General features: G+C 30.1%; 3 protein-coding genes across 6 annotated transcripts in view; 1 reads left to right on the forward strand and 2 right to left on the reverse strand.

The window, feature by feature from the left end:
- Nucleotides 1–9,926, reverse strand: part of GlcT (ceramide glucosyltransferase) — a 15,397-nt gene extending 5,471 nt beyond the window's left edge. For both annotated transcript variants that reach the window (XM_067045876.1, XM_067045874.1), the window contains exon 1: nucleotides 9,785–9,926. The gene's annotated coding sequence lies outside the window, so the exon portion shown is untranslated. The remainder of the gene's footprint in view (nucleotides 1–9,784) is intronic.
- Orai (calcium release-activated calcium channel protein orai) lies at nucleotides 3,150–13,564 on the reverse strand. Of its 3 annotated transcripts, none has more exons than XM_014416661.3 (5): nucleotides 13,488–13,564; nucleotides 12,861–13,006; nucleotides 12,658–12,789; nucleotides 9,785–9,990; nucleotides 3,150–7,785 (listed from the first exon to the last, which is right to left on the reverse strand). In XM_014416661.3, the coding sequence occupies exons 1-5, from the start codon at nucleotides 13,498–13,500 to the stop codon at nucleotides 7,473–7,475; spliced, it is 810 nt and encodes a 269-aa protein (XP_014272147.1). In that variant the 5' UTR covers nucleotides 13,501–13,564; the 3' UTR covers nucleotides 3,150–7,472. The 3 variants fall into 3 exon arrangements, with proteins under 3 accessions (XP_014272147.1, XP_014272163.1, XP_014272154.1); XM_014416677.3 differs by having other exon boundaries at nucleotides 13,513–13,536; XM_014416668.3 differs by lacking the exon at nucleotides 13,488–13,564 and adding an exon at nucleotides 13,090–13,377.
- Nucleotides 13,565–18,015: 4,451 nt separating this feature from the next.
- Nucleotides 18,016–24,551, forward strand: part of lok (ovarian-specific serine/threonine-protein kinase loki) — a gene marked incomplete in the record, with an annotated part of 8,537 nt that continues 2,001 nt past the window's right edge. Inside the window, 6 exon segments of the mRNA XM_024361075.2 lie at nucleotides 18,016–18,216; nucleotides 20,665–20,931; nucleotides 21,295–21,425; nucleotides 21,913–22,011; nucleotides 24,014–24,217; nucleotides 24,299–24,513. Of these exon segments, the coding sequence (XP_024216843.2) occupies nucleotides 18,084–18,216; nucleotides 20,665–20,931; nucleotides 21,295–21,425; nucleotides 21,913–22,011; nucleotides 24,014–24,217; nucleotides 24,299–24,513 (1,049 nt within the window).

Consider the following 24,551-nt stretch of genomic DNA (forward strand, 5'->3'; position numbering starts at 1 on the left):
AGTAAGAAATAACTTTTTCTGTTAAAACTAGTCACAAGCGTATCCAACAATTTGAAAGCATCTGAGGTCAATGAACTTTATAATTAATTAAATAATTACATATATATTATATTCTATATTTCAAGGTTTAAGACATAGTTTCAGGAAAAAATCGACGGGTCGAGCCGTTGGTTAAATATACATAGCTGTATCTAGAAAAGGAGATTTTCGCATGCATAAGGGAAAGTAGTAGACGGAATTAGATACAATATCCATTTCGTACTAATAACCGACTTTTCTCCAAATTTGGACCAAATAAGACGAGCCGTTTTAAAAATGTAGGTGTGTCAAGAAAAATATGTTTACGCTCGCGTCAGCGAAAGTAGCTGACGGAATCTCATAAAACCGATAGGCATCAATCGGTACAATTCCAGAAGATTTCATAAATATCTGACTAACGATTCGAATGATGATGCTCGAACATAAATGTGCCAAATTAACCGACAGAAACGGAATAAAATTTGTTCCTAGATTTCTAATAGTATAATGCAGGGAGTTACCATAATCCTCCTCTCCTAAGCAAAAATGACGCCTTAGGGTGGGGATTAGGCCACGCCTCTTGAAGGAAACTACGGTGAAGTTAATAGTAACTTCGAACTTTAATGTACTTATCTGTAACACCTGAGTAAGGACTTAAAATACCCTTTCTAAAACTTCAGTAACTGGAATATTTTTATAGTCCACCCAGCTAAACTATTTTACAAATTTCAGGTAATTTTCAAAGTTCAGCCCGGACTACAAGGAGACTCGTTTTCCACTAAGAATTGAGAAGTGGCCTTTTTTAGGAGCTCTCTAGTTTGGCCAAAAATAAAATATACGCAATTTGTAGAAAATGTTGTTTCAAAATTCTTTAATTTTGTATGAACGCTTACCTTCTAACAATTTAAATTAAATTTACCTTAATTTCGTAGTTATAAGCGAAAAACTGAAAAAAGTCTAAACTATTTTAATATTTTAGTTACGAAGTCGGCAAACCTAAAATTCGGATTCAACGCTACCGAAAACATAAAGAGCCATTGAGAAAAATTGTTCTGTTCTTTTTTCGGAAAACGCATAAATTGGACCGATTGTGGCCTTAGCTAATGGAAGGCCCTGTGTAAGGGAAGGCACCTTTATTGTAAATGAACTAATATTTTAGGTAATAATATTAGGTAGTAATTTGTAATATTGATATTTATACTTAATATTTAAGGTAGTCCTTGAACTTGTATTATCAGTGAACTTTTAGTAGTTCATTTCATCTGCAACATATATACTATACTTTTTTTTTTCTATTTCAGGAATTAATTAACCTTCTTACTTCAAATTCCTTATTTTATATCAACACACTAAAACTAGGGATGTTTTAGATGGTCCATCTATCTCCAGGGGCCTTCAACTTTAGGCCTACTTTGTTTGTTTTGTTTTTTGGTCATTTTAGTTCAATTGCAACTTGAAATTTTTTTTAATTTATTAAAAAAATACTGTAAAGTGGAAACTAAATTAAAATGACAAGAAAAAACAAACAATGATTTTGAAGTCCCCTGAAGATGGAAGGGCATAAAAAAGATGCGGAAGGTTGGCAGTGTTAGTGTACTGGTATAAGATAAAGAATTTGAAGAAGGCTTATTAATTCCTGAAATAGAAAAAAAATTATAAAATTGCCTTCCAATAATAAAGTACAAAATATTTTTTTCTGTTTGAACTTTGGGTTAGGCCCTATGTACCTGCCTTAGTCAGTCATAGTTAAGAGAAGAAGTAGGGCTTGGAGAAATAAGAAATAAATAAATAAAAAAAATTCTGAAACATTGTTTCACCAAAATTAGATAGCATGAAGTAAACCTACACAATTATGACACATGTAAAACATTGGAGTGGGAGCAATTGAATCATGTACAAATTTAATATAGAAACATAAAATTGATATGAGACAGGACTGATTAATAATGAAAGATAATTCATGACTCACTCTTATGATATGATTGATAAGAAATAGCTATCCATTGGGAAACTATACTCAGAAGTTTCTATATCTCAGATTTTAAGAATAATCTTAGGCACACAAATTTTTTATACTCAAGTATTTTACTCCAAACCAATTATTTAATTATAAAGATAGTATAATGGGGATCAGTCATTGCAACAAAAAAAAAATAAAGCGATAAGATTTTGTTATATTTATTAATTAATAAAGACAAAATTATAATTTTGTTTTTAAGTTCCATTAGCTGATATACTACTAAGAGATAATGTTTATATTGAACACTTAGAAATGTTTAATTAAGATATCATAGGACTAAAATTCAAATATTTATGGCTACCTCCATTATAGTAAAACAATTAAAGGAAGCAGTTAACGGTTAACTTGATTCTCCACACTAACTGGGACATACTTTATGATTAACATTGAAAAATTAAAGATCATTTTTACACTTAATTTGAATCACTAAATTAAATTTTCTAATAAATTTAACTTCACTATATACTAATATATTATTTTGTATTCCACTTTAGTTTTTACCTAGTTAAAGTTAAATAAATATAAGAATTTTTGTCTTTTATACACTCTGGATAAATAACTGATGTATTGGAGCCGGAAGGAAGAGCAGGGTTCAGGTGTTTGTAAAACTGGGGATGATTCACTAGGATTATACTAATTCTCATATAGCTCCACATCAATATTAATAACTTACTAGAGTTTTCCATCTGTTTTAATTATGGTTTATTGTTAAATATTGAATAATAGATAGAAATTAAACTATATTCTATGTTAATATAAGAAGATGGTCAGAGTTGCGGTAAAAAAAAGAACAAATATGGATAATAAACAAACAAGGATATTAAAATAGTTATAAACTATTTGTTCTTTTTCTGACCGCAACCCTGACCATCTTCTTATATTTAAATTTTTACAGTCAACTATATGTATATATAGTTGTATTGAATGTATCTAAAATCTATATGTTTATATAGATTCTATGTAGTTCATTGTGGAGAACATTTAGACTGACTAAGCACTCTTTGTATGGATCTTTCCCTACTTTCCTAAAACCAAAGGAGACCTTAGTAAATGTACTGCTGTCATATTTATTAAGTATAGGAAGTGAGGTAATTAAATAAACCATTGGACATGTAACCAAGAATTCCTTGTATTTGTCATTATTATATTTTAAACAGAATACCTGTTATAATTCTTGTTTTTGTTTGTCCTGATTTATAATATTTTGATAAAAACAAACATAACAATGGTAACTATGTTCACTCAATAGACATTGTTTAAAAAACACATTTGACAAACCAAATTAAGTAATTTTCTCAAAATAATACTGATATATGATTTATTTATTTTTTAAATGAAGTTAATGTTCACATAAGTACAGGCTTAAGTAAAAAACTTCCATACAAAAATATATACCAAAAAACATTATTCACTTTAAATATATAGATAAATATATACATATGAGCACACTGTTATATACATAGTCAATGGAAGACAATAGAAACTTCATTTTTAATAAAAACAAAAAGTCTAAAAAAGTATATTTTGCTTAAAATATGAAAATAGTATAGATACTCTGTAATATAAAACTCATAAAGAAAACAAAACAGATATGTGGATCACAGTTTTCAAATTGATTTCTTATCACAATGAAGTAAAATAAATTGATACATAAAATCAAAACTAAATATTAGTATCAACAATAAATCACATGCAAAAAATAAAATAAAATTCCATTAAAAAAAAAAAAAGTATCACATTACTCAAATTGATTAAATTATAAATGTTAAACATTGGTTAAAAAGAATAATACATCATTGATATTAAAGTTTATATTGTGAATTAAATGATTTAAACAGGGTGTCTACTAAAACCTTTCTTTGGAATTTCCTGATTTATCCAGGTCACCAAAACAGTTATGATAGGATTATAATATTATGTATTATCACATTTTCTCAGGGACCTGGAAAATTCAGGAAATATATAATGAATAGGGAATGTTCTGATTCATTTCTAGAATATTATAATACAATAAACGATACCAAAAAGTTACTTTATATTCTAGTTTAAAACAAAGGAAGAAGTTCTAAGAGCTCTTTTAACAATAACATTGTTTTATTGTTTATCACAAAAAATCTATGTACACACATACAACAAGTCATATGTATACTTGTGTATTTATCACTATAATGTAAATTTATTGGGATAAATTATGGTTCTAATTCATGATAGTTAATTTGAATTTTATCCCTTGCCTTGTAAAACGCCCTGTGTTTTTTTATAATGTTCCTAACTTGTCTAGGTTCAACAAATTTCATGATTTTTTCATGGTTCAAAAAATTCCCTAATTTTCCCAGGTTTGTAACATTCCTTGACTTTTGCAGATCTGGAAGACACCCCATCATTAAATTGATATTTAAAAATCTTTCACAGGATATGTTTAATTGATGTTTTCTATTCAAACCATTAATCCATTTTTATATTCAGATTAAAATCAAAACTATAATATTCCAAAATTTAATAATTTTCTTTGATACTTGGTAAAACGAAATTAAAAAAAAAAAAAACACTCTAGACCAGTTGTACGCAATCTTTTTTTGGTGGTAGAACTCTTTTGGTAAAAGTAGGAAAATGGCAGAACCCCTATATCATCATTAGATACAAATAATGTAACTCATCTGTTCAGCAAAAGCTAAGAAATTCAATTTGCTAGGATTTCTTTTTCCCAACACAAAATATTTGTGAAAAATATGAAGAAAATTTGATTGTAAGGTGTAAAACTGTGCTGACTTGGTGTAGAATAACCCATTCATAAATTATTTTATGTAACCCCAGTTGGTAACAATAAACAATACAAATATATTTTATAATTATTTCATTTGATATGAAAAAAAACACAATTCCTCATAGAATTTAACTAGTTAAACCCAAAAAATAAATAAATAGATTTCATTGTAGATCCAATGTTTCTAAAATTAAAACAATTTTAAATAAAAAATATATATAATATATAAAAACTTAACTGTATTTTGGCATTGGATAAGTATAAATTAAAACTAATTTCCAAGATAATAACACAGAATTATAAATGTATAACAAATAGTGATTAAGTATGCAATATTTTAATGCTTTACTTGTGTCATTTATCTTAAATAAAATTTGAAAAAAGAATTATAAATAAGAATACATTCAATTATACAAAATAGTATCACTCCTTTAGGTTAATTAATAAAAAAAGAAATTATAAAACTAAAATAAACCAAAGTTATTATGCTTGCAAACAAACTTATTGTGTACTTTCTATTATCATAAAATCATGAAACTTTTTAATTTAAACCAAGTTCCATATCATAAACAAAAACTGATAAAACTCATTTCTAACATCTAATGGTAGAGATAATTTTTAAAAAATAAATATTTACAATTACTTCAGTTTAGCACCAACTGTTTCATCCAGAGGAAGATACTAATTCTATAGAGATTATTAAGTGCTTACAAGAAACAAATTAAAATTATTGAACTTATAATTCATTACAGTCAATTAATAACAATCCCATATTCAGTTGATAAAATCTTATTTAAATTATTAATTATTTAAAACTTTATTTATGAAGTTTACTTGCAATCTTAATATTATTGGGAAGTCTGTCCGCCATTGGTAAATCACTAATGAAATTAAGTAAACAATCAAGTGAATTTAGTAAATAGTATTTAAAAATATTTCTTCATAGCATACAAAGAAATTATGATATAATAAAACCACAATATAAATAAGTAAAATATTACTATTTCTTATGTAGTAGTATAGTTAAATGTTTTTTTAAGTACTAAATTCCAACATTCTCACACTAGTTATGTAAATAGACAGCCATGTGGTCACAAAATGATGAGATTTATTATTATAAATGGATTGAATCCTTAGTCGTTTGAAGTTGTTCTAGTCTCAAAATTATTATTATGTCTAATTAAACTAAGAAGGAAGCATCTATCTAAAATCAATTCATAATCAAATCAAATAAAGCACTATAGTGCCTATATGGTTTTCAAATAAAACCCAAAATATAAATGCTTATACATTGCAAATGGAAAATGGATTTCTTTAAAATAATCAAATGAAATAAAAAAGAAAAATAATATATATCAAATTAGGGATAGGTTTGTGCCCATTGTTATTGGTTAAGGCCTAGTTCCATAGAGGCAGTTTTCTGTGATTGAAGTACAATCACAATAATGAGACAGACCAACAGTACTTGTATGAAAAAAAATACCCTGTAATGTACTATATTCAAAAGATATAAATATATATATATATATTTCTATACCTTAGTCAATTTAAACTAATCAAGCAAAAGTCCCCAAGGATATAGCCAAGAGAGAAAACGCAGAACTTTCTTTTTAATGCGTTCCAACATTTCGAATTTTCCTTTTGTTAACTAAAAAAGATACAGGCATATAAGTATAAAATAAGAATAAATATTGAGACAGCGAAAAATAGATAAAATATTAAACAACTGAATAGTATATGTATAAATATATTTAAAAAATTAACAGAAAGTATATTAAATATTTGAAAATTAAGTACTGTACATGAATTAAAAAATTTGAAAGGGTGAGATATAAAACGTAAAAATTATAAATTATATAAACCAAAAAAATATATATTAAAATGTCATATAATTGTAGATCTAAAAAAAGATAACTGTAAGTTAATCACATATATATAACGGAAAAGATAAATATAGGAATATATCCAAATTAAAGAGAATAACAAATTAAGAAAAACAATAAGAGAAATATAGTAATAAGTTCGATTTTCTTGGATAAGTGTCTAAGAAGCCTTAGATAGTAAAATCATCAAAATGGAAGAAGTGGCAAGAATGTGCTTTTTAAGTTCTAGTGAGCTATAAAGCTACCAATTCAGTAGGATATCTCTAGTTAAAAGCTATTATATATAATTTTGATTTTTAATAACTTATTTTTTATTTTCAAGTATTTTTTATGCCTCATTTCTCACTCTTTCAATTTTCATAATTTTTATATCACATGAAAGTAAAATTTTTTGTGTATTTATTTATGCTACATAAGTGTTTCACATTTTCTTATGTATTTCATATAGCATATATAATATATAATTTAGATATTCTCTGCTTCATTTATACTTATATGATTGTAGCTTGACCAGAAACATAGGCACAGATTAAAGTAGTTGTGAAACTCCTCTCTTGTCTATACCCCAACAAACTTTTCCTTGATTACATCTAGAGTCAACGATATCTCCACCATCATAAATTAGCCTATATCTTAAATTTAAAATTGAAAAAAATCACAACTATGTCATTTAAAGTATAAATTGAAAGTATTTCCTCTTTTTATGTAATAAATACATAGCAATATTAAATAAAGAATAATCTGTATATTCAATAATATACACTTATATTAAAAACCTTAATAAGTACTATACAATTTGTATATCCTGATTTCCACCATTCATTCTTTGATCTAGATCTGTAGCTTCTATCTGTTCTTTTAAAAGTTCAAGCTCCCTGATACCAGAAACAGTCACTTCATACTTGTGCGAAACAAGAGAACGATAAAAATGAACAGCAAAAGCGACAAAAAGTATAAATACAGGAATCACAATAATGGCAGCTGACCAAGCAGCAGCTTTAGATAAATCATAGAACTTAACATAACACAAAATACCGATCTCGCAGAGAAAAAGAAGAAGACCAAGAAGTGTAGAAAAGGCCCAAGCAGTCTCAATATACCTATATCATAAGCATATCCATCGTTAATCTTTATAAATTATAACTATTAAAGAAAATTAAGCACATATAAGCTGACCAATTATAATATAAATAGTAAATATATGGTTTTTTTTTTTCAATAATCATAATATGTGTAAAAAATAATTAATTTAAAGTACATAAATTGTATTAACAAAACATACTAGAAAAGTGTTATGAATCATTTAAATGAAGTATTAAATAATTGATCAACAATTATAACAAAGAGGTTACTCAAATGTGGGAGACAAACATTAAAAAAGAATTATATTAAACTCACAAATAAAAACAAGTGGAACACAATATGATAGTTATCAAAAGCTGATACTTAGCAAGTAAGAGAAAGCCATGCCTACACTTCTACTCTTCACCTATATCCCCCTTCCCTCTTCCACAGTTTGGTCTTCTCTAACCTCCCAAAGAGTAACAAGCCTCAATTAATAGGCCAAAAGCTCAAGAGAAGGAAAAAAGCTGTTATTTCATCCCAATTTTTTATTACATTAATGAAAACTATATATATATATATAGTTATTAGTCAAAATTGATGATTATAACACCAATAGCTAGGTGACAATAAAAACCTACAGGTGACCAAACTATTCTAACTATGGTGACAGGTCAAGGTTTTCATTTTGTGGGACTGCCACTAAATGAAAAAGCTAAAGCCCCAGGCTGGATTCAAACCAGCGTCACCTGTTATTATTATTTAAAGTGGGGTAAATTCTCTAAATTATGAGGAATAACAGACATCTATAGATCTAGTAGTCCCTCAGATATAGAATTTCATAAACCAAACATTTTTACAAAAGATCGACAAATCAACTTTTTGTGAATTTATTTTTACAAATTTAATGGAAACTACAACTCCTATGAAAATACTAATTATAAAGTATTTTATAGTACATTCAACTAGCTTTAATTTGAGTACTAACAGACATCTGTACTAATGGTTCCTCAGATATATTTTTTCCATAAATCAAACATTTTTTTAAAACAACAAGAAATGAACATTTTATTTTGGCAAATTTCATGGAAATTACCTACTCCTACAGAAATACTAATTATAAAATATCGCATAGTACATTCAACTATCTTTAATTTAAGTGGACAGACAGCTGCAGGTCTGTTCTTGAATCATAGTTTTTCATAAATCAAAAATTTTGTCCGAACAAGTATAAATCAACATTTTGGCAAATATCATGAGCACTTCTACTTCTACGAAGATAAAAGTTATAAACTTCTTTTATAGTACATAGTCAACTAGCTTTAATTTTAGACATCTGTACATCAGATGATTCCACAAGTTTCTACATAATATAAAATAAAATACTAAATATGAAGACAGGCATAAAGATATTACCTAACAGTGTTTTGATATAAATAAAAAACATTTATAAACAAAAGGGTTAGTATTTTTAAATAATTACAAAATATCTAACAAATTTAAAAAAGGCATTTTATAGGAAACTTGTTACAGAGAGCACAAGTTGTACATAGGAAACCCGTTGACTGTGAGCACAATATCGATTGCTCCTATAGTACAGCAATACATCCAAAATAGAACGAAAGGAAGGATGAGCAAGTGGCCAACAAGAGACATATTAGAGAAAAAAATTTTAAATAAAAAATTCTAATATCAATATTCTGAAGGAGGTAACTGTTACACAGCAGTCAAAACGCTAAACTAGCAATGAAAATATCACAGTATTGAATCTTGGCTCCTATTTTCTTGTATGGATTGATCATGAGAGCAAATAAGACCATTATGCTCTCTTAAGGTGATTAGGTTAGAGTGGTTAGTGGAAAACTGAAAATAATTAATATCAGAATATAATTGGAAGATTCCAAACTAAAATACCAAGTCTCTAAAAGTATATACAAAAAATCTTATTCTTAAAAAAAAAAATTATATATTAAAAACCTTATATTATTCCATTGAAATAAAAATTAAAAATCTTTATTGAACATTAATTATAGTTACCAATGAAGACGCTCATGAGGTGAGTCATTGACAAGACTGATTGAATGAAGATTACAAACTGCTTCCATATTTGGAAGAATACAAGTACTAATCATAAGGGCCAACATGTGAACAGCTACTAGTAATGTTGTTACTATAGCAAAGACTACGTACATACTACGAGGTACTTCAGAGTCAGTATTCAACTGCACTTCAACCATTGCAACCTAAATAACATAAAATTCAGGATTCGTAATAAGGACATCATGATGCTATTAAATTTCGTAATAAAACTATTGAAATTAAAAAAAAAAAAAGACCATAATTGAAAATTATAATAATAATTAAATAAAGGGAATGAATTGAATAAATATAAATCAAGAATGAATTAATTAGTTAGTCTTAGAGAAATTCCAAGTACATTTTCTGTGCTCCAATGCCAAGACCAGAAAGAAATTAACTGCAGTTAATTGAACTGATGCATAAGGTCAAGCCAATATTTAAGTTTTGAAAGACATGATACAATATTTTTATGAAATATGGTACAGTTTTTCTTCTGCTGCCAAATGGCCCTTGACGTGCTTCAACATAGTATGGCCATAGGACACCCTGTTGTCCATCATTTGGATGCTCATCCACCACATATCTTCCAACACTTTGTCCTTCCACAGTGCTCTTGGTTACCCATTCCTTCTGGTAGTGAAGATAAACTTGGTAACCCTTCTTCATCCACCTGTCTGTACTCATCTGGTTGATATCCCAAAACCATCTCAACACATTCATTCTTATCGTATCAGATAAGAATGAAGTACAGTCCCTTAATAAATTGTATATTACTTCATCTTTCCCGATGATTCTTCTACCTTCTCCATACATTTTCCTTTCAAACCTACCAAGTCTTTCATTAGTTGCTTTCTTCACAGTCCTTGCTTTCCTCACTTCCACACATCCCTTATTTCAGGATAGCGGGTTACTCCTTATATCCTTGATCCCAAGAGCATAATAAGCTATTTACCTCCTAAAATCCTTCTTTTTACTTCTACTGATTCAAATATCACAAAAGATCTGAGATATGAAAAGGTAGAAAACTATTTCAATATTTTCATCAGTGATACAGAAAAAGCAATGTGCTATCTTCTTATTGTTCCTACGATCATTAGTTTGGTCTTCTCAATATTTACCTTGTTACTTCCCTTCTAAAAGTTATATAGGCTCCCTCAATTGTCTTCCTACTATTTTACCATCATCTGCATATGATAATTCATAAAGTAAATCTGTGGGGATTTATTCATGATTGTGCTGCTCCCAACCGGATTTGCAGTTTTCATTGCAAGGTAGCTCCATATTTTAGTCAATTTTTTTAAACCCATGGATTTGTACAGGTCTCCATTCGCTCTTATCTGATATTTGGAATGCCTCATTGTCATCCATGTTAAAGAAATTAGTTCAGGAGAATTTTTTAATCTGCCATTGCTTCATTTAATGTGGATCTATAGGTCCTATCATATACAGTTCTGAAATTAATTATCAGCTACCATATGAATATGTTGTATTCCTATATTTTTTATCAATTTGCCAAAGAGCAAAGATCTGATCTATTTCTTGGAAATGTGCATTGGTAATCATCAGCTCTGTCATAATAAGATGCAAGTCAATTTTACAGTAGTACATTGAAAATTTATACCGAACATCGAACCAAGTGATTCCTCTTTATAGCTACATTCATTAAAATCACTATTCTTGCGAAACTACATTAAAAATAACACAGATCCACATTATTTACATTGATTATTTTCAGTTCTGACAAACATTCTTCATCCCAAATACATTAGTAAAAATACAATAAAATAATAAATAAATAAATGCATGGAGCATTAATTAATGTACATATCAGCATAAGTTCCAATATATCAATATAAACTATTCCCTAGAAGAAAAAGAGATGGACATCAATAATCTACTCTTTTAGCCAAGCCATTAGGGGCATGGTGCAGCAAGTACCAGTGAATTGAGTAAATGTATACAGCTGTTTCACTGCTTAGATACACATAACTATGAGATAAAACTAGAAGTATTAAAGACCTTATATAATAAATTACAAATGAAAAAAAAAAACCATAGGGCCTAACTATACTTTATATATAATTCTATACATGAGTTCAAAATGGAGAATTCTCTCTGTTAATACACATAAATAAATAAATTTATATCATCATTAGGAGCCCCCATAATTTTATTTCATGTAAGGAATTTGCACTAATCAAATATTAAACAACCACTTTTAAAAAACATCACTGAATATAACAAATAAGATTACATAACAGCTAAATCTAAAATAGGAATTATATTTACAAATAATTGGAACCATGTTAAGAATATAATTGCGTATAATTAATTACTGGCAGTAAATTAATTCAAAATGAAGAAGAGTAAGATTTAGAAACATAGTGCACCAATACTTTTTACCCTAAAAAGTTAATTAAATATGGTACTTGATATTAATTTTAACTTTACAACCATTAAAAAATAAAAATAAAAAATTAAGAAATAAAAGCCCAGCACCATAAAGATAGAAAAAAGAAAATGTTTACAAGACAATATTTGAACATCAATTAAGATAAGGTACTTCAACAAAATAACTATTTTCAAAATACATACTATGAGCCAACACAAATACTAGATACCGTCTTATTTATGACTAATTGTTTGTTTACTGTAAACAACTACAATTCTACTTTTATATTGCATAAGGCAATAAAATTTATCTAGCATGGTCATAACTAAGCATGAAGTATCATATTTTAAATTATTGACAAATTAAAGTTAAGTTTGTTTAAATAACATAAATCAGGTTATGTCTGTAAGGATAGAAAAATTAATAACTGCTGACATACCATAGCAAATCCTGAAAGCAGAGCTGAGGTTTTACTGGAAGCTTTGAGTTTGGCTCGACTTAATTGTAACTTTCTCCAAGAGAGATAATGTGATGAATTTTGGGCTTCTGAGATATCCATATTCGACATCTTCTACAAACGAAGCAAGCTTATTATTTTGAGCAATATTAAAAAATCCAATAGTTGGGAAGTCTCAATCTTACCCTTTCAGAATTATATGGAAACCAATTTGAAAGCAATTGTAACTTAAAATATCCTTCAAGATTTTCTAAAGTGTAAATTCCACTGCTCTGTGAAGAGGAAGACATCAGATTGTTGCTAGAACGGCTCCTACCTACAGATGTCTTTCCTGAAATATTTATTAGTTAAAAAATGTTGAAGATTGAAATAATAACAAGTTTAACCTGAAAACATATTGAACATGCAAGTAACCTTTCAAAAATCATGGCTGATTTTCACAATAAAATGTAGAACTAGAAATAAAGTAGGTAAGAAAGTATCAAATTAAAATTAAAAACATATATTTCCTGATTATAAACTACACCCCATACGATCCTTGGGGACTTATTGCCAACATCAGGCATAGTTCAATATTCCGCCGCAGACCGAAATTAGCAGATCTTTAATTGTTTTAATGAAAGGAACAACACTTGGGAGTGCGTCATTCTTCCCTCAATAAAAGAATAAACTCGTTATAAAACCAAACATTGGAATAATAGATTATCCCATTATCAACTCAATCATAAAGACAAAGATAACAAAACCATAAACTTTAGAAGAGTATTCTTTGTTAATTTCAACAGTATTTCATAAATCAATTAAGCACCTACTTGTTTCTTGCATCTTAACACTTACAAAGTCACAATATATAAACACCCATACATCACCGAGAGCGAGGGTACTATTTGGAGGCCAGCAACCTCGGAACCAGTTTATTTTATTGAAGATACCTATTTTCGAATTAGTTCGTTCTTATAAACAAACAAGAGTAAATTATTCCCGGAAAAACCCTTAAATAATATGAACTTCATAAATTTGAAGTTCCATAACCGGCTGTCCATAATTTTAAGATATTTCAATTTAGATTCAAGAGTATTTTCTTAAACTGTTCACAAAAGTTACATTTAAGCCACATAGTATAGTACGACACCCTTACAAATTATGAGAAATGGGTAGTTGTTACTAATTTTTACTATTTGAAGTATAATTATATAATTTTAATATGAATCACTAATCATTACTAAAAGTTAAAAAAATACAGAAATATTTCCTCTAGAAAAAGAAATCAGTAAATTCTTTAATATTATTAAGAAAATAAAATCTTATTCAATGTCAAGCTGCATCAATAGTTATGAATTAATACCGTGAGATAGAAAGTATTTATTGATTAAGAAAAGTAATGTGGACTCAATAAACAAACTTCAGATTGATATTAAAATGACAAAGTTCAGTTTATTTATTAAGGTTTTCAAAAATATATAAAATATAGTAACTTCGTAGTATATTTCAACATATATTCGCATATATGGTAACTTCATTTAAACATGATTTTGATTTTTCTTTTAATGTGCTCATAACTTCAGAAATTTATTAGGTGATCTGCACACATTCCTATGTATTTATCTTTAATCTATAAGTACAGGATCAGTAGACAGACACCTTTGATAAATACGTTTGCTTGATAAGATCTCAAGAAGTAAGTCAAGGACCTGTTGAGGGCTATCCTTCAGTAAACAAAAGTTGACATTAGTGATCATCACGCATACACCCATCAAAAAAAGTTTTACATCACCCCTCTTTTCACTAAAGATTGAGAATTCAAGGAGTTGAATAACATAAAGTAGATTTATGACTGCATAAATTTACATAGATTTATAGACTAATAGACTGCAACCTCGGAACCATTTGACTTACTCTGAATTTTGTCGAATTTATGACTTAGACTGTTTATATCAAAGATTTTTTTTTATGGCTATCTTTTAAAAGCCATAAAATGGAATAAAATCATTTCTTCAAATTTTAGTTCTGATTTTTTTTTTTATCCTCTTCAAGGCCATTTCCGACACTAGGGGAGGGATTATCTATAGCAGCTTTTCCCGAACATTTTCTAGTCACGGCACTCTATATGAGCCAAAAACATTTCCTGGTACCCCTGTTGGATATGTCGAAAAATCGATTATCCTTAGAGCGGTTGAATAAGCAGGAAGATAAGAAAAAAAGGGCAAAGTAAATACTAGAATGCACTATATATTTGCTAATTTTATTTTAATGTTTTTTATTATATAAAATTTTGAGAAAATGCTATTCACTCGCGGGACCCTTGGCATACACTTGAAACACCTCAGTATACCGCGACGTCCACTTTAGGAACCGTTGATCTAAATGTCACGACCCTATTTTGAACATGTAAAAGGTTCAAGTTTTATTACGTGGTAATACGTCGAAATAAAAGTCGATCCCCTGGCCGGATTCGAACTGGCTCCGCTGCAGTAATGAGGTAGTTAAGGGTAAAGCCAGGACCGTCCGTAGCTGAGACGGTTAGGCCTAGGTCTATCGTTCTGAGATCTGCAGGCGGCGCCGTTTCGAATCCGGCTTGGGGCGTTGATTTTTTCCTTAAGTGGCGGTCCCACAAAACTTGCCCCGCCCCCCCACGATGGTTAGAATAGGCTAGTCATCTGTAGATAACAAGGCAAACATCACGTTCGCTGTCTTAAAAAAGAAAAAAAAGGTAAAACCATAACTCCCTCAGCTACAGACGGCCCTATTGCTCTGTATTAATGTTTCTATGTCAGTCAAGTACTTAATCCAGTGATCAATGGCGTCTTGGTCCTGGTTTGTTTCATAGCAGCTTCCCTGATATCCTGAACAGTGGTTGGAGACCTTTGGTCGACGTTGGACTGCTCTCTTTAGCTAATCACAATCGTGCTCAGAAGGGTTAATATCGGAAGAGAACGGTGGCTACTCTATTCTATCAAAACCTGTCAGTTAAACGTACCCTTGGACCCTCAACAAGGGCGAGAATTTTCCTTAACCAGGAAAGTTATATCCATAATTATTTTCTACAGGTATTATTTGTTCGAGAATATCTCTCAGATGCACCTCATTCAAAGCTAATAGATTCAGTTTCTGTGTTGTATATAAAGCAAGTTCAAAACATAACTAAACCACCATGTTGCTGAGCAATGTTGAACAAAATGTAATTCCAATTACATTTTACTGCAATTGGTAATTAAGGTTAATTTGTTTTAACTATTAATTGTAAATTACCATTATTATGATTACAGAGCTCCATCAAGTAGTTGAAATTAGTAATCAAAATCTTAATATCATTTCCGCAGTTTCCAACAATAGTAATTGTAATTGCTTCTTGCCTCATACTGTTCAAACAACTTGCCAAGAGGTTTCCGAACTCAGATGCGGTTTATTCTTTAACTATATGTATCATTTGAGTATAAACAGTGCTTCCATGATTGTTTAGAGATTCGAACTATCTATTTTCGTGGTTTCTATCTCATTGAAGGCACTATTGCCTCCGAACTGTATTCCGCACAGGATTCTTGTAGCTGAAAAAGTTAGTACAGTGAGGACGATTTTGTAAAGTTTGGTCACAGGTGTAGGTTCCTAGCAGACGAGTTTCTCTTCCTTTTGGCACTTAAAAAAATGAAATGATCTTCATTACGACTGGTTTTTTATGGTCTACCATTACAAGTCTAACTAAAGCCAAACTAGGCATTAATCATTTATTCGCCTTAAAATTTAGCTTTGTCTCAGTTTAACCGATGAGCGAAGTACCGTGTCGAAATAATAATGCCATGACATTTTCCTGGTGATGAAGTGTTCCTAACTAGCAAGACTAGGCACACAATAGGACAAGATTACATCAATTAACCCATCAATCTGTACTAAAGATAAAAGCTAAATTGGCCGATTGCTACTTTTTCCCAGGTATTGTCTTGTTTTGGTTTCTAATCTCGTGTGATCAAGAAACTCCTCTTTAGTTATTATTCTTAATCAAAAGCCACCTTTGTTGCGGACAACTTTTATTGTTTTATTTTTAAAAAGTATGATGCAAAACTTTGTTTAATTCGTGTACATAGGTAGTTCTAAAATATATCAATTATAGTGATACTACTGTAATCTGTTACTGTAGCAGTCCTGTGGGTCTAGGGAGTCCTCCGGGGTCCATCCAGCCTCATATAGAGGGTAACATTAATTGAGGAAACATCTGGCGGTTGAACGTGATTATGTACAAATCATCTCTTTGTACTTACCATAGCTTATTTTCCTCAGTTTATTTGTTAGAAAATATCTCATGACCGTGGATCTATTGATATTTTTTAGTATAGACAGGATCTAGCGAGCAAGAAGTGCACCATTCTGAGAAAGTTCTTCCCCACCTTCTATTTAAAATTGAAGGCTAAATGAATACTCCCAGACTATTGGGTCACACAGATCCTAGAGTTCCGGGGAAAGCAGTAGAGCTTCGAAACGCACATTTTACGGAGTCCCAGAAACAGCAGAACACGTGGTAGTGAATTGCACCGCCATAGATTGTTGAGAAAGACAAGGAGAAAACTATCCTTTCTTCAGGGAGTTCATCTGCGTGTGGAGGAGGTGAATTCTCATTACCACGGACCAATTGATATATTCTATTTATGAAGCTTCGAGTTGAAATGTCATGATACCAAGAGATAGTACTAGTAGTAGTGTACGAGCACACTAAGAAACAAGCCGATTGAGCACACCTTAAAGGGCCAATTACACTATCAATATGTGAAGGGGTATATTGAGCAATATTATATCAGTTTTATTTGTCTAAACACAGAACATAGCTAATAAACATGACTATAAATCATAATTAGGACTAATCTTCTGACTGATTTTTTTTCAGCATTTATTCTCACTTGTACACGCAGTTATTATAACTGCACATAAAGAACTTTCCTCCAACATCGCTAACACAAAAATAGGAAAAATATTGTTAATATTTTCTCACAACTATTGTCCAAACATGTAGGTCTACTTGGTTTGTATTCAATCATCCAATTGAATTATATGTGCCCTTTTAGAAAATCACAATTGAAAATTAAAAACAAATTATTCTTAACAAAGTCTTAAAATAGGCGTATAATTGGTTTAACGATTTAAGAAAAGACGATGTCCCATGGGCCAGTTTTACTCTATTGTACAATAAACATTTATGAACAATAATATATAAATTTATTAATAAATGTTAAATATTATAAAATGATTTATACAATTTGAAACCGTTACATTTTAATTTCTGTCGATACCATATATTTGTCTTAATATCGAACTTTTATCGATTTGATCGATTAAAGATCGGTATTAGACTTCAATGTGTGCATGTGCAAAGAAGGTCAATGGGGTGACACTTGTTGAAGTACCTTCCGTATATTATTGAAATGGCTTATGACTATAAATGTACACCAGATCTTCCTGATACAGCGCCTACAGAAGAAAATGTTGAGATCCCTCAGGAAGAACCTTATTGGGGGAAGCTTATTCAGATAACTGATCAGGGGCAGAATATGAGAGGTTTGTATCCTAGTTTAGGTAAATTCGATTATTTCAGAAACATCAATAAACCAATTTAATTGTTTGTGAAGTGCTATTGACCAATTGACTTCATATCTACCTATATAATATGGTCCTTGAAATATGACTCTTTATTGCAGTAGAATTTTGATTTCATGGTTGCCAAGCGAAACTAGCCAATATAATATTGCAAAAAAGCTTGTGCTTTGAAATTATAAGAGGCATTAAGCTGGTAATTAATTAGCCTTCTTAGATTTTTAAAAGGCAATCATTACCAGTATTCTAACTGGGTTATAAATATTATCTTGCCAGGCATTTCATCATTGCTGATTAATATGAGCTATTAGTGTTAATTATAAATTGTTGATTTATGAGTTCAATTCTATCAGTGGATTTTCAACAATAAATACTTAATAAGTCTTACATCATCATGAACTTGTCCAAATCCTATGATTCATCTCCAGACTTTAACATGGGTTATTCTGATTTATCTCCTACCTTCTGCTTTATTTATGCCCTCCTTTCATTTTTCTTGTAGAAGTTATTTCTGGAATTTTTAGAGGGTCCAAAGAATGTTTATTTGTGGGAATTTTTACTGCCCAACTTTGGATACTACATTACAACCATGATTTTCTCCTAGTTTGCAATTAGTCCGTGCTTGTGTTGCTTACAATAATTATGTAATTGTCTTTTGACTTTCTGATTTATTTTTTATGTCAAGGTTCATCTCGAGGTTCTATCTACCCATAGGTGGATCGTCTGTGTGTAGATTCTGCGACACAGAGGATGACATGGTGTGGTCTTTAATTCTCATCCCCTTTGCCAGGATGTGATAGGTTTCTCGGCTTGAGAGTGTCACTGTTTGGTATGAATCTTGTGATGTATCCCAAACTCTGTGAGCTGATCAATCCACTATGCTTAATTATTGAAAATCCACCAATCTTGTATTTTAAACAGCCTACAAAAATGGCAAACGATAGGTCTTGGAAACTGCAGTCCAACAGGCAAAAAAAAAAAGAGGTATATTATCTATAATAAACATTCAGGAAACAAATTGGTAATTGCTTACTATCGAAGCCAAATATGAAAGCCATCAGATTGTAAATTAGAGGTACAAGATATGAATAAAGTAAAATTACAGAAGTTAGAAGATAAGTTAGTAATAAAAGTAACAATAGATATAAAATAGCCAATAAAAGTAGAAGTAATAATAGGAATAAAAGGGTGATAAGGTAAATGAGAGAAATATGGAGAATTATTTAAAACTGAATAGAGGACCGTTTAATAATTTTGCAAAAATAAGATGAATTAATGAGTAAGTGGAGAAGAGATGAAATTATATCAAATTACAATAAATTAATATGTGTGGAGAAACTCAGTGTGCAAGGGACTGTATTACTATCTCTTGGACCCAGGTTCCAATCCAGCTGTAGCAGATAATTATTAATTCTGTTACTTTAGTCATAAGTCAGCTTTGTAGGTTTTGAAGCCTTCAGAGGACACAACCAGCCTCTATAAAGCTGGTACCCTTAATTTTGAAAAAACCTGGCGGTGACGTGTGATCTTGAACAAACCACCTCCTTGCTCAATTGTTGTTCAAGAAACAGTTCTTCCTTACAGAGTATTGAATCCCTTTACTCTTGTTTCTTTGAAAAATATATTAACGGATGAACTAGCTTAAGCTCTAACCATGTGAGCCATGTAGTCAGAGATTAAAGGAAACACCTTACGACTGTTATAGATGAAGCATTTTTTAAACCATAATAATACCCAAAGTAATAAATATTGAAAACAATTAAAAGATGAGGTTTATAAGATAAATAAAATAGTTACAACTGAATGCAATGTAGAAATAAGAATGTAAAAGGAAATAAACAGCCTATCTTATATAAAAGGTAATAGTGTAAACTAATAGTCTATTTGAAATAATGGTTAATATTACAGCTATGCACTATGGCAAAGAAAGGATATCTTGGGGTATTGTTCATAAATAAACTCCTAAACTGGCATGATTCTTAAAATAGTGTTATCTAATAATACATTACTGTATGTATAATGTTTTGCCTTCCTTGTTGTAAAACTTAAAAAAAAAAAAAAAAAAAAAAAATGAATTTTTGAGAAATCTATGTTCTATTCACCTTTATTATATATATTGCTAATTATTTGATTTTTAGTGTAGTTTGTTTGCAATTTTAAGTTATATAGTGTATTTAAATAAATTTACTATTTATCTATTTCACCTTATAAAATAAATATTGAACCATCTTTATTATTTAAACTAAATATATTTAGTTTATTAACTTAATTGATGTTTATCAAGCACTCATTGTTACTATGATAATTCAAAAGTTTATTTATTTTGTTAATAATTTGCTCTAACTTGAGCTAATACCTTGTTCAATTCTTGTTTGAAGTACTAAAATAATGTAGAATTTAACTATATTGCAGTATTAACTGCAGAATGTTATCGGATCGGGCGAGCACCAACTTGTGAATTACCCGTTACTGAAAATGATGTGGGTTTAGAACTGTGTACGAAAATTAGTAAAATACATTGTAGACTCTATCGAGATATGTTTGAAGATCAACATCTGGTTTTTCTGGAGGACCTTAGTTTAAATGGAACTTATGTGAACAACAAAAAAGTTGGAAAAAATGAAAGAATTTTGTTGAATCATACAGCTGAAATTTCCTTAGCAGCTCCAAGTTTTAAAAGTAAGTATATTATTTTGTATTATCTAATTAATATTGGTATGGTTGTTGTTAATCTTAGATTTAATCTAAGTAGAAGTTGGTCAGGAGGATGAAGAGGTCCATAATTATAAGTAAACCTTAAAAAAAAAAATAAGTTCTTCTTATAATTAGTGTTCTGTTATTTTTGACAGAAACATCAACCACTAGTAGGGATTATCAAAACATGAATGTGTTGTATGTTTCAGTTATAATCTATAACTCCACAGCTTATTTGACAATGGCTATGCTTTTCACTTATTATATTCTTGTTACAATTTACTCAAAATAGTTTCTTACATTTTAGTTTGTTGACTATTTTAAAAAATCATTTATTTTTGTTTTCAGTGTATCTATACGTTGATAACAACAATAACAACCAAAATGATTGGTTAGATGATAGCTTGGTTTCAAAATTCTGCATTTTAAAGCATTTAGGTAGTGGAGCATTTGGAGATGTCAGGCTTGTTCTTGATCAGGTAATTTTTTTTTTTTTTCAATTGGAAGTACTTAAAGAAAATTTTATAATCTAACTCTTTTCACATAGGTGTTAGAAATCAACATTTTTGAAAAAAAAATTGACTTAACTTTCATATGATACTCCCATAATAATTTTTACATAACTTTTGAAAAGTGAATTTATTGACTTAATTTATAAAACTCCACAAATATTCTGATTTAAGAAAATTGAGTAAATAAAGAGTTTTAATTGGTGAGAAGTTTTCTTTGACACTTGTAAGAAATGAAATAATTGTGTGTTAAATTTGAATTTGATTACAGTTAGATTAATAATCAGTTCGTTTGCTTCATGCAGTTTAAGGGTGGTATAGTCTTTCTTGGTATGAGGTTTAGCTATAAAAAATATATTGTGGATATATGTGTAAACCATATATTCTAAATCCATTAGTAAATCTTTTAATGTTTATAGTAAAATACAACCATTTTTTTTTTTTTTTTTTTTTTAAGCAAACGTATAGAAGGCATGCTATGAAGAAAATTTCAAAGGATGATGTACCTGAGTGTAAAATTTATAATGAAGTGCAAATACTAAAACGATTAAACTATGTAAGTCATTTACAGAATTTTATATTATTCAATTTTTTCCAATTGCATAAACAAATCTGTACTAACTATTAGATTGAAAATAGAATGATTTGAGAGGGTGAAATGAAATGACAGCATTTAGTTCACCAAGAAAATAATAACTATTTTATGTAAGATCAAGAGGAACAGAGATAGGTACAGACCACCTGTTGCTAGTCATGGATTTCAGAATCTTGAGAACCCGTAGGGCTCAGCCTAAAGTTAATGAGACAATAAAAGTACGGGCTCTGGACGAGCAAAACATTAAGAAACTATATTCTGCTAAATTAGAAGAATGTCTCAAGAGTTTGGGATTTTGGGGTGATGCAGAAAAACAATGGAACGCTATCAAAACTTTGAGGAGGAACGTAAGTGAAAAAGAATGACCATCAATGCCTCCAAGTGTAAGGTACTGATCCTATCCTGAAATGAGGAGGAGACAGTGGAGGTGGACTGTAACGATGAGATTCTCGAAGTGGTCGAACTACTTATGGACCAAGTAAGTTAGGGACTTAAATAGACTGGGAAATAGCAAATAGGATTGCTAGAGCCAACAAAATCGGTACTGTTCTTCTTACCTACAAGAGATAGAGCTGGATCATTGATTGACAGGCATATAAGCTGAAATGAAATTCTTACAAAGTTGCAGGAAAAACTAGATGTGACTTTGTAAGAAATGAAAAAATTAAGGAGTAGCTGAAAATTCTTGCACTAAAATCCACCTTAGAAAAAAGGACTGACATCCCAACACTATCCTTACCACGTATGCTGATGACACATGTGTGCTCACAGTTAGTAATAACCCTTTGATTGCATCCCAAACTCTCCAGTCCCATATCACAATCCTCGAAGAATGGTGTCGAAATTGGAGGATAAAAATAAATCACATTTACTCTTTGTCGTAAACCTGCTGACTGCCCTACAGTATACTTTAATAATGTGGCTCTTACCCCTGTAGAACAGATTGGTTATCTTGGACTACACCTTGACAAACGACTAACCTGGAATCCTCACACAAGACTGAAAAGACAGGAAACTGCACATAGATTCAGACTATTACAGCACTTACTAGACAAATGGTCTAAACTTTCAACTCATTACAAAAGACTGATCTACATGACAATAATAAGGCCTGTCTGGACATACGGAGTTGAGCTTTGGGGCTCCACTCACTAAACCTTCGAATTCCTCTCGTATCCAATCCTTACAATCCAAAATCCTTCGTAAAATCTTCAATGCTCCTTATTAACGGATCTAGCCCGAACCCGATATCATTCCTTCCATTATAAACTCCCTAAACACCCACTAGTTTCTAACCTTGCTTCCTCTTCCATTCCTGGCAATCCTCCGAGGCGCCTGAAAAGAAGATGGCCTCGTGACCTTATATTGTAAAATGTTTTTAGAGTTCTACTACTGGGTAGTTTCTCTACATGCTGTATCATATCATTATCATTATGATCAAATTTACTTGTTGTATTTTTTATACAGTTGTAAATATCAATAAATTAAAAAAAAAAAAAAAAGTTCAGGTAATTTGGTCATGTTTGTCAAATGGACGAGCACTGAGAACCCAGAAAGACAATGGAAGCTCAATCCATTGGCAAGAGGCCATGTGGAAGGTTTAGAATTTTATTTCAAGAATAAATCCAAGATTTGCGGAAAGTCACTTCAGCAAGTAATACAACTCTGCAAGGACTGTAAGGTTTGGCAGCGTTGGATTGAGGCTCCTCCTCGCTAGAATATGGCACAAAAGAGGAAGATAGAGAAGAAGAAGGTATGAAAATACTTATAGAGATTGCTTTCTGACTGAAGAACTCAAGTTATTATTAAAGTAGCTACCTTCCTTCATTAATACAAAAAAATCACTATTGATGACCCTTTAAAGAGTATTTTACTGCCCTTTCTAAAATTTAAAAATATAAAATTAATTTGGTCTTTACAAAATCATTATTTTTTGTATTAATATATTAATTATTTTTTCCAGCCCTTTATAGTAAATGTTGAAAATGTATTTGACACTCCCAAAGCAGTATTTATAACGCTAGAATACATGCCTGGTGGTAGTTTACTGTCGAGAATTAAAAATCTAAGAAAAATACCAGAGCCCGAATGTAAACTTATATTCTATCAGCTTCTTCTAGGCGTTCAGTATTTGCATGAAGAAGGTATTACCCACAGAGATCTAAAGGTATTAATTCAGAATATGAAAGTAAAGAAATTCTTTATTATAATTTTTTTTTTTTTTTAAATCTTATTATTGTATTTCTAGCCTGAAAATGTTCTAGTAAATACTCAGGGAACTGGAGATTACATTATTGTTAAAATAACTGATTTTGGTCTATCTAAAGTGATAGATTCCAAAACAGAATTGAAAAGTATTTGTGGAACTATGAGATACATGGCTCCAGAAATATTAGCTCGTTATGCTCCTACATACAGCAATAAAGTTGACATATGGAGCTTGGGTGTAATGCTATTTTATTGGTAAGATGTTATTCTCTTTGTTATTTCTTTTCAGAATA

This window comes from Halyomorpha halys, unplaced genomic scaffold (assembly GCF_000696795.3).
Source record: "Halyomorpha halys isolate HHAL.00 unplaced genomic scaffold, Hhal_1.1 Scaffold10.1, whole genome shotgun sequence".
Lineage (NCBI taxonomy): Eukaryota > Metazoa > Arthropoda > Insecta > Hemiptera > Pentatomidae > Halyomorpha > Halyomorpha halys.

Excerpts from the sequence above, each read along its gene's own strand:
- Orai (XM_014416661.3), bottom strand. Across the intron at positions 12,790-12,860 it reads TTCCATATAATTCTGAAAGG|AAGATGTCGAATATGGATAT; the intron begins GTAAGATTGAGA and ends CTTCGTTTGTAG. Across the intron at positions 9,991-12,657 it reads TGCTTTCAGGATTTGCTATG|GTTGCAATGGTTGAAGTGCA; the intron begins GTATGTCAGCAG and ends TATGTTATTTAG.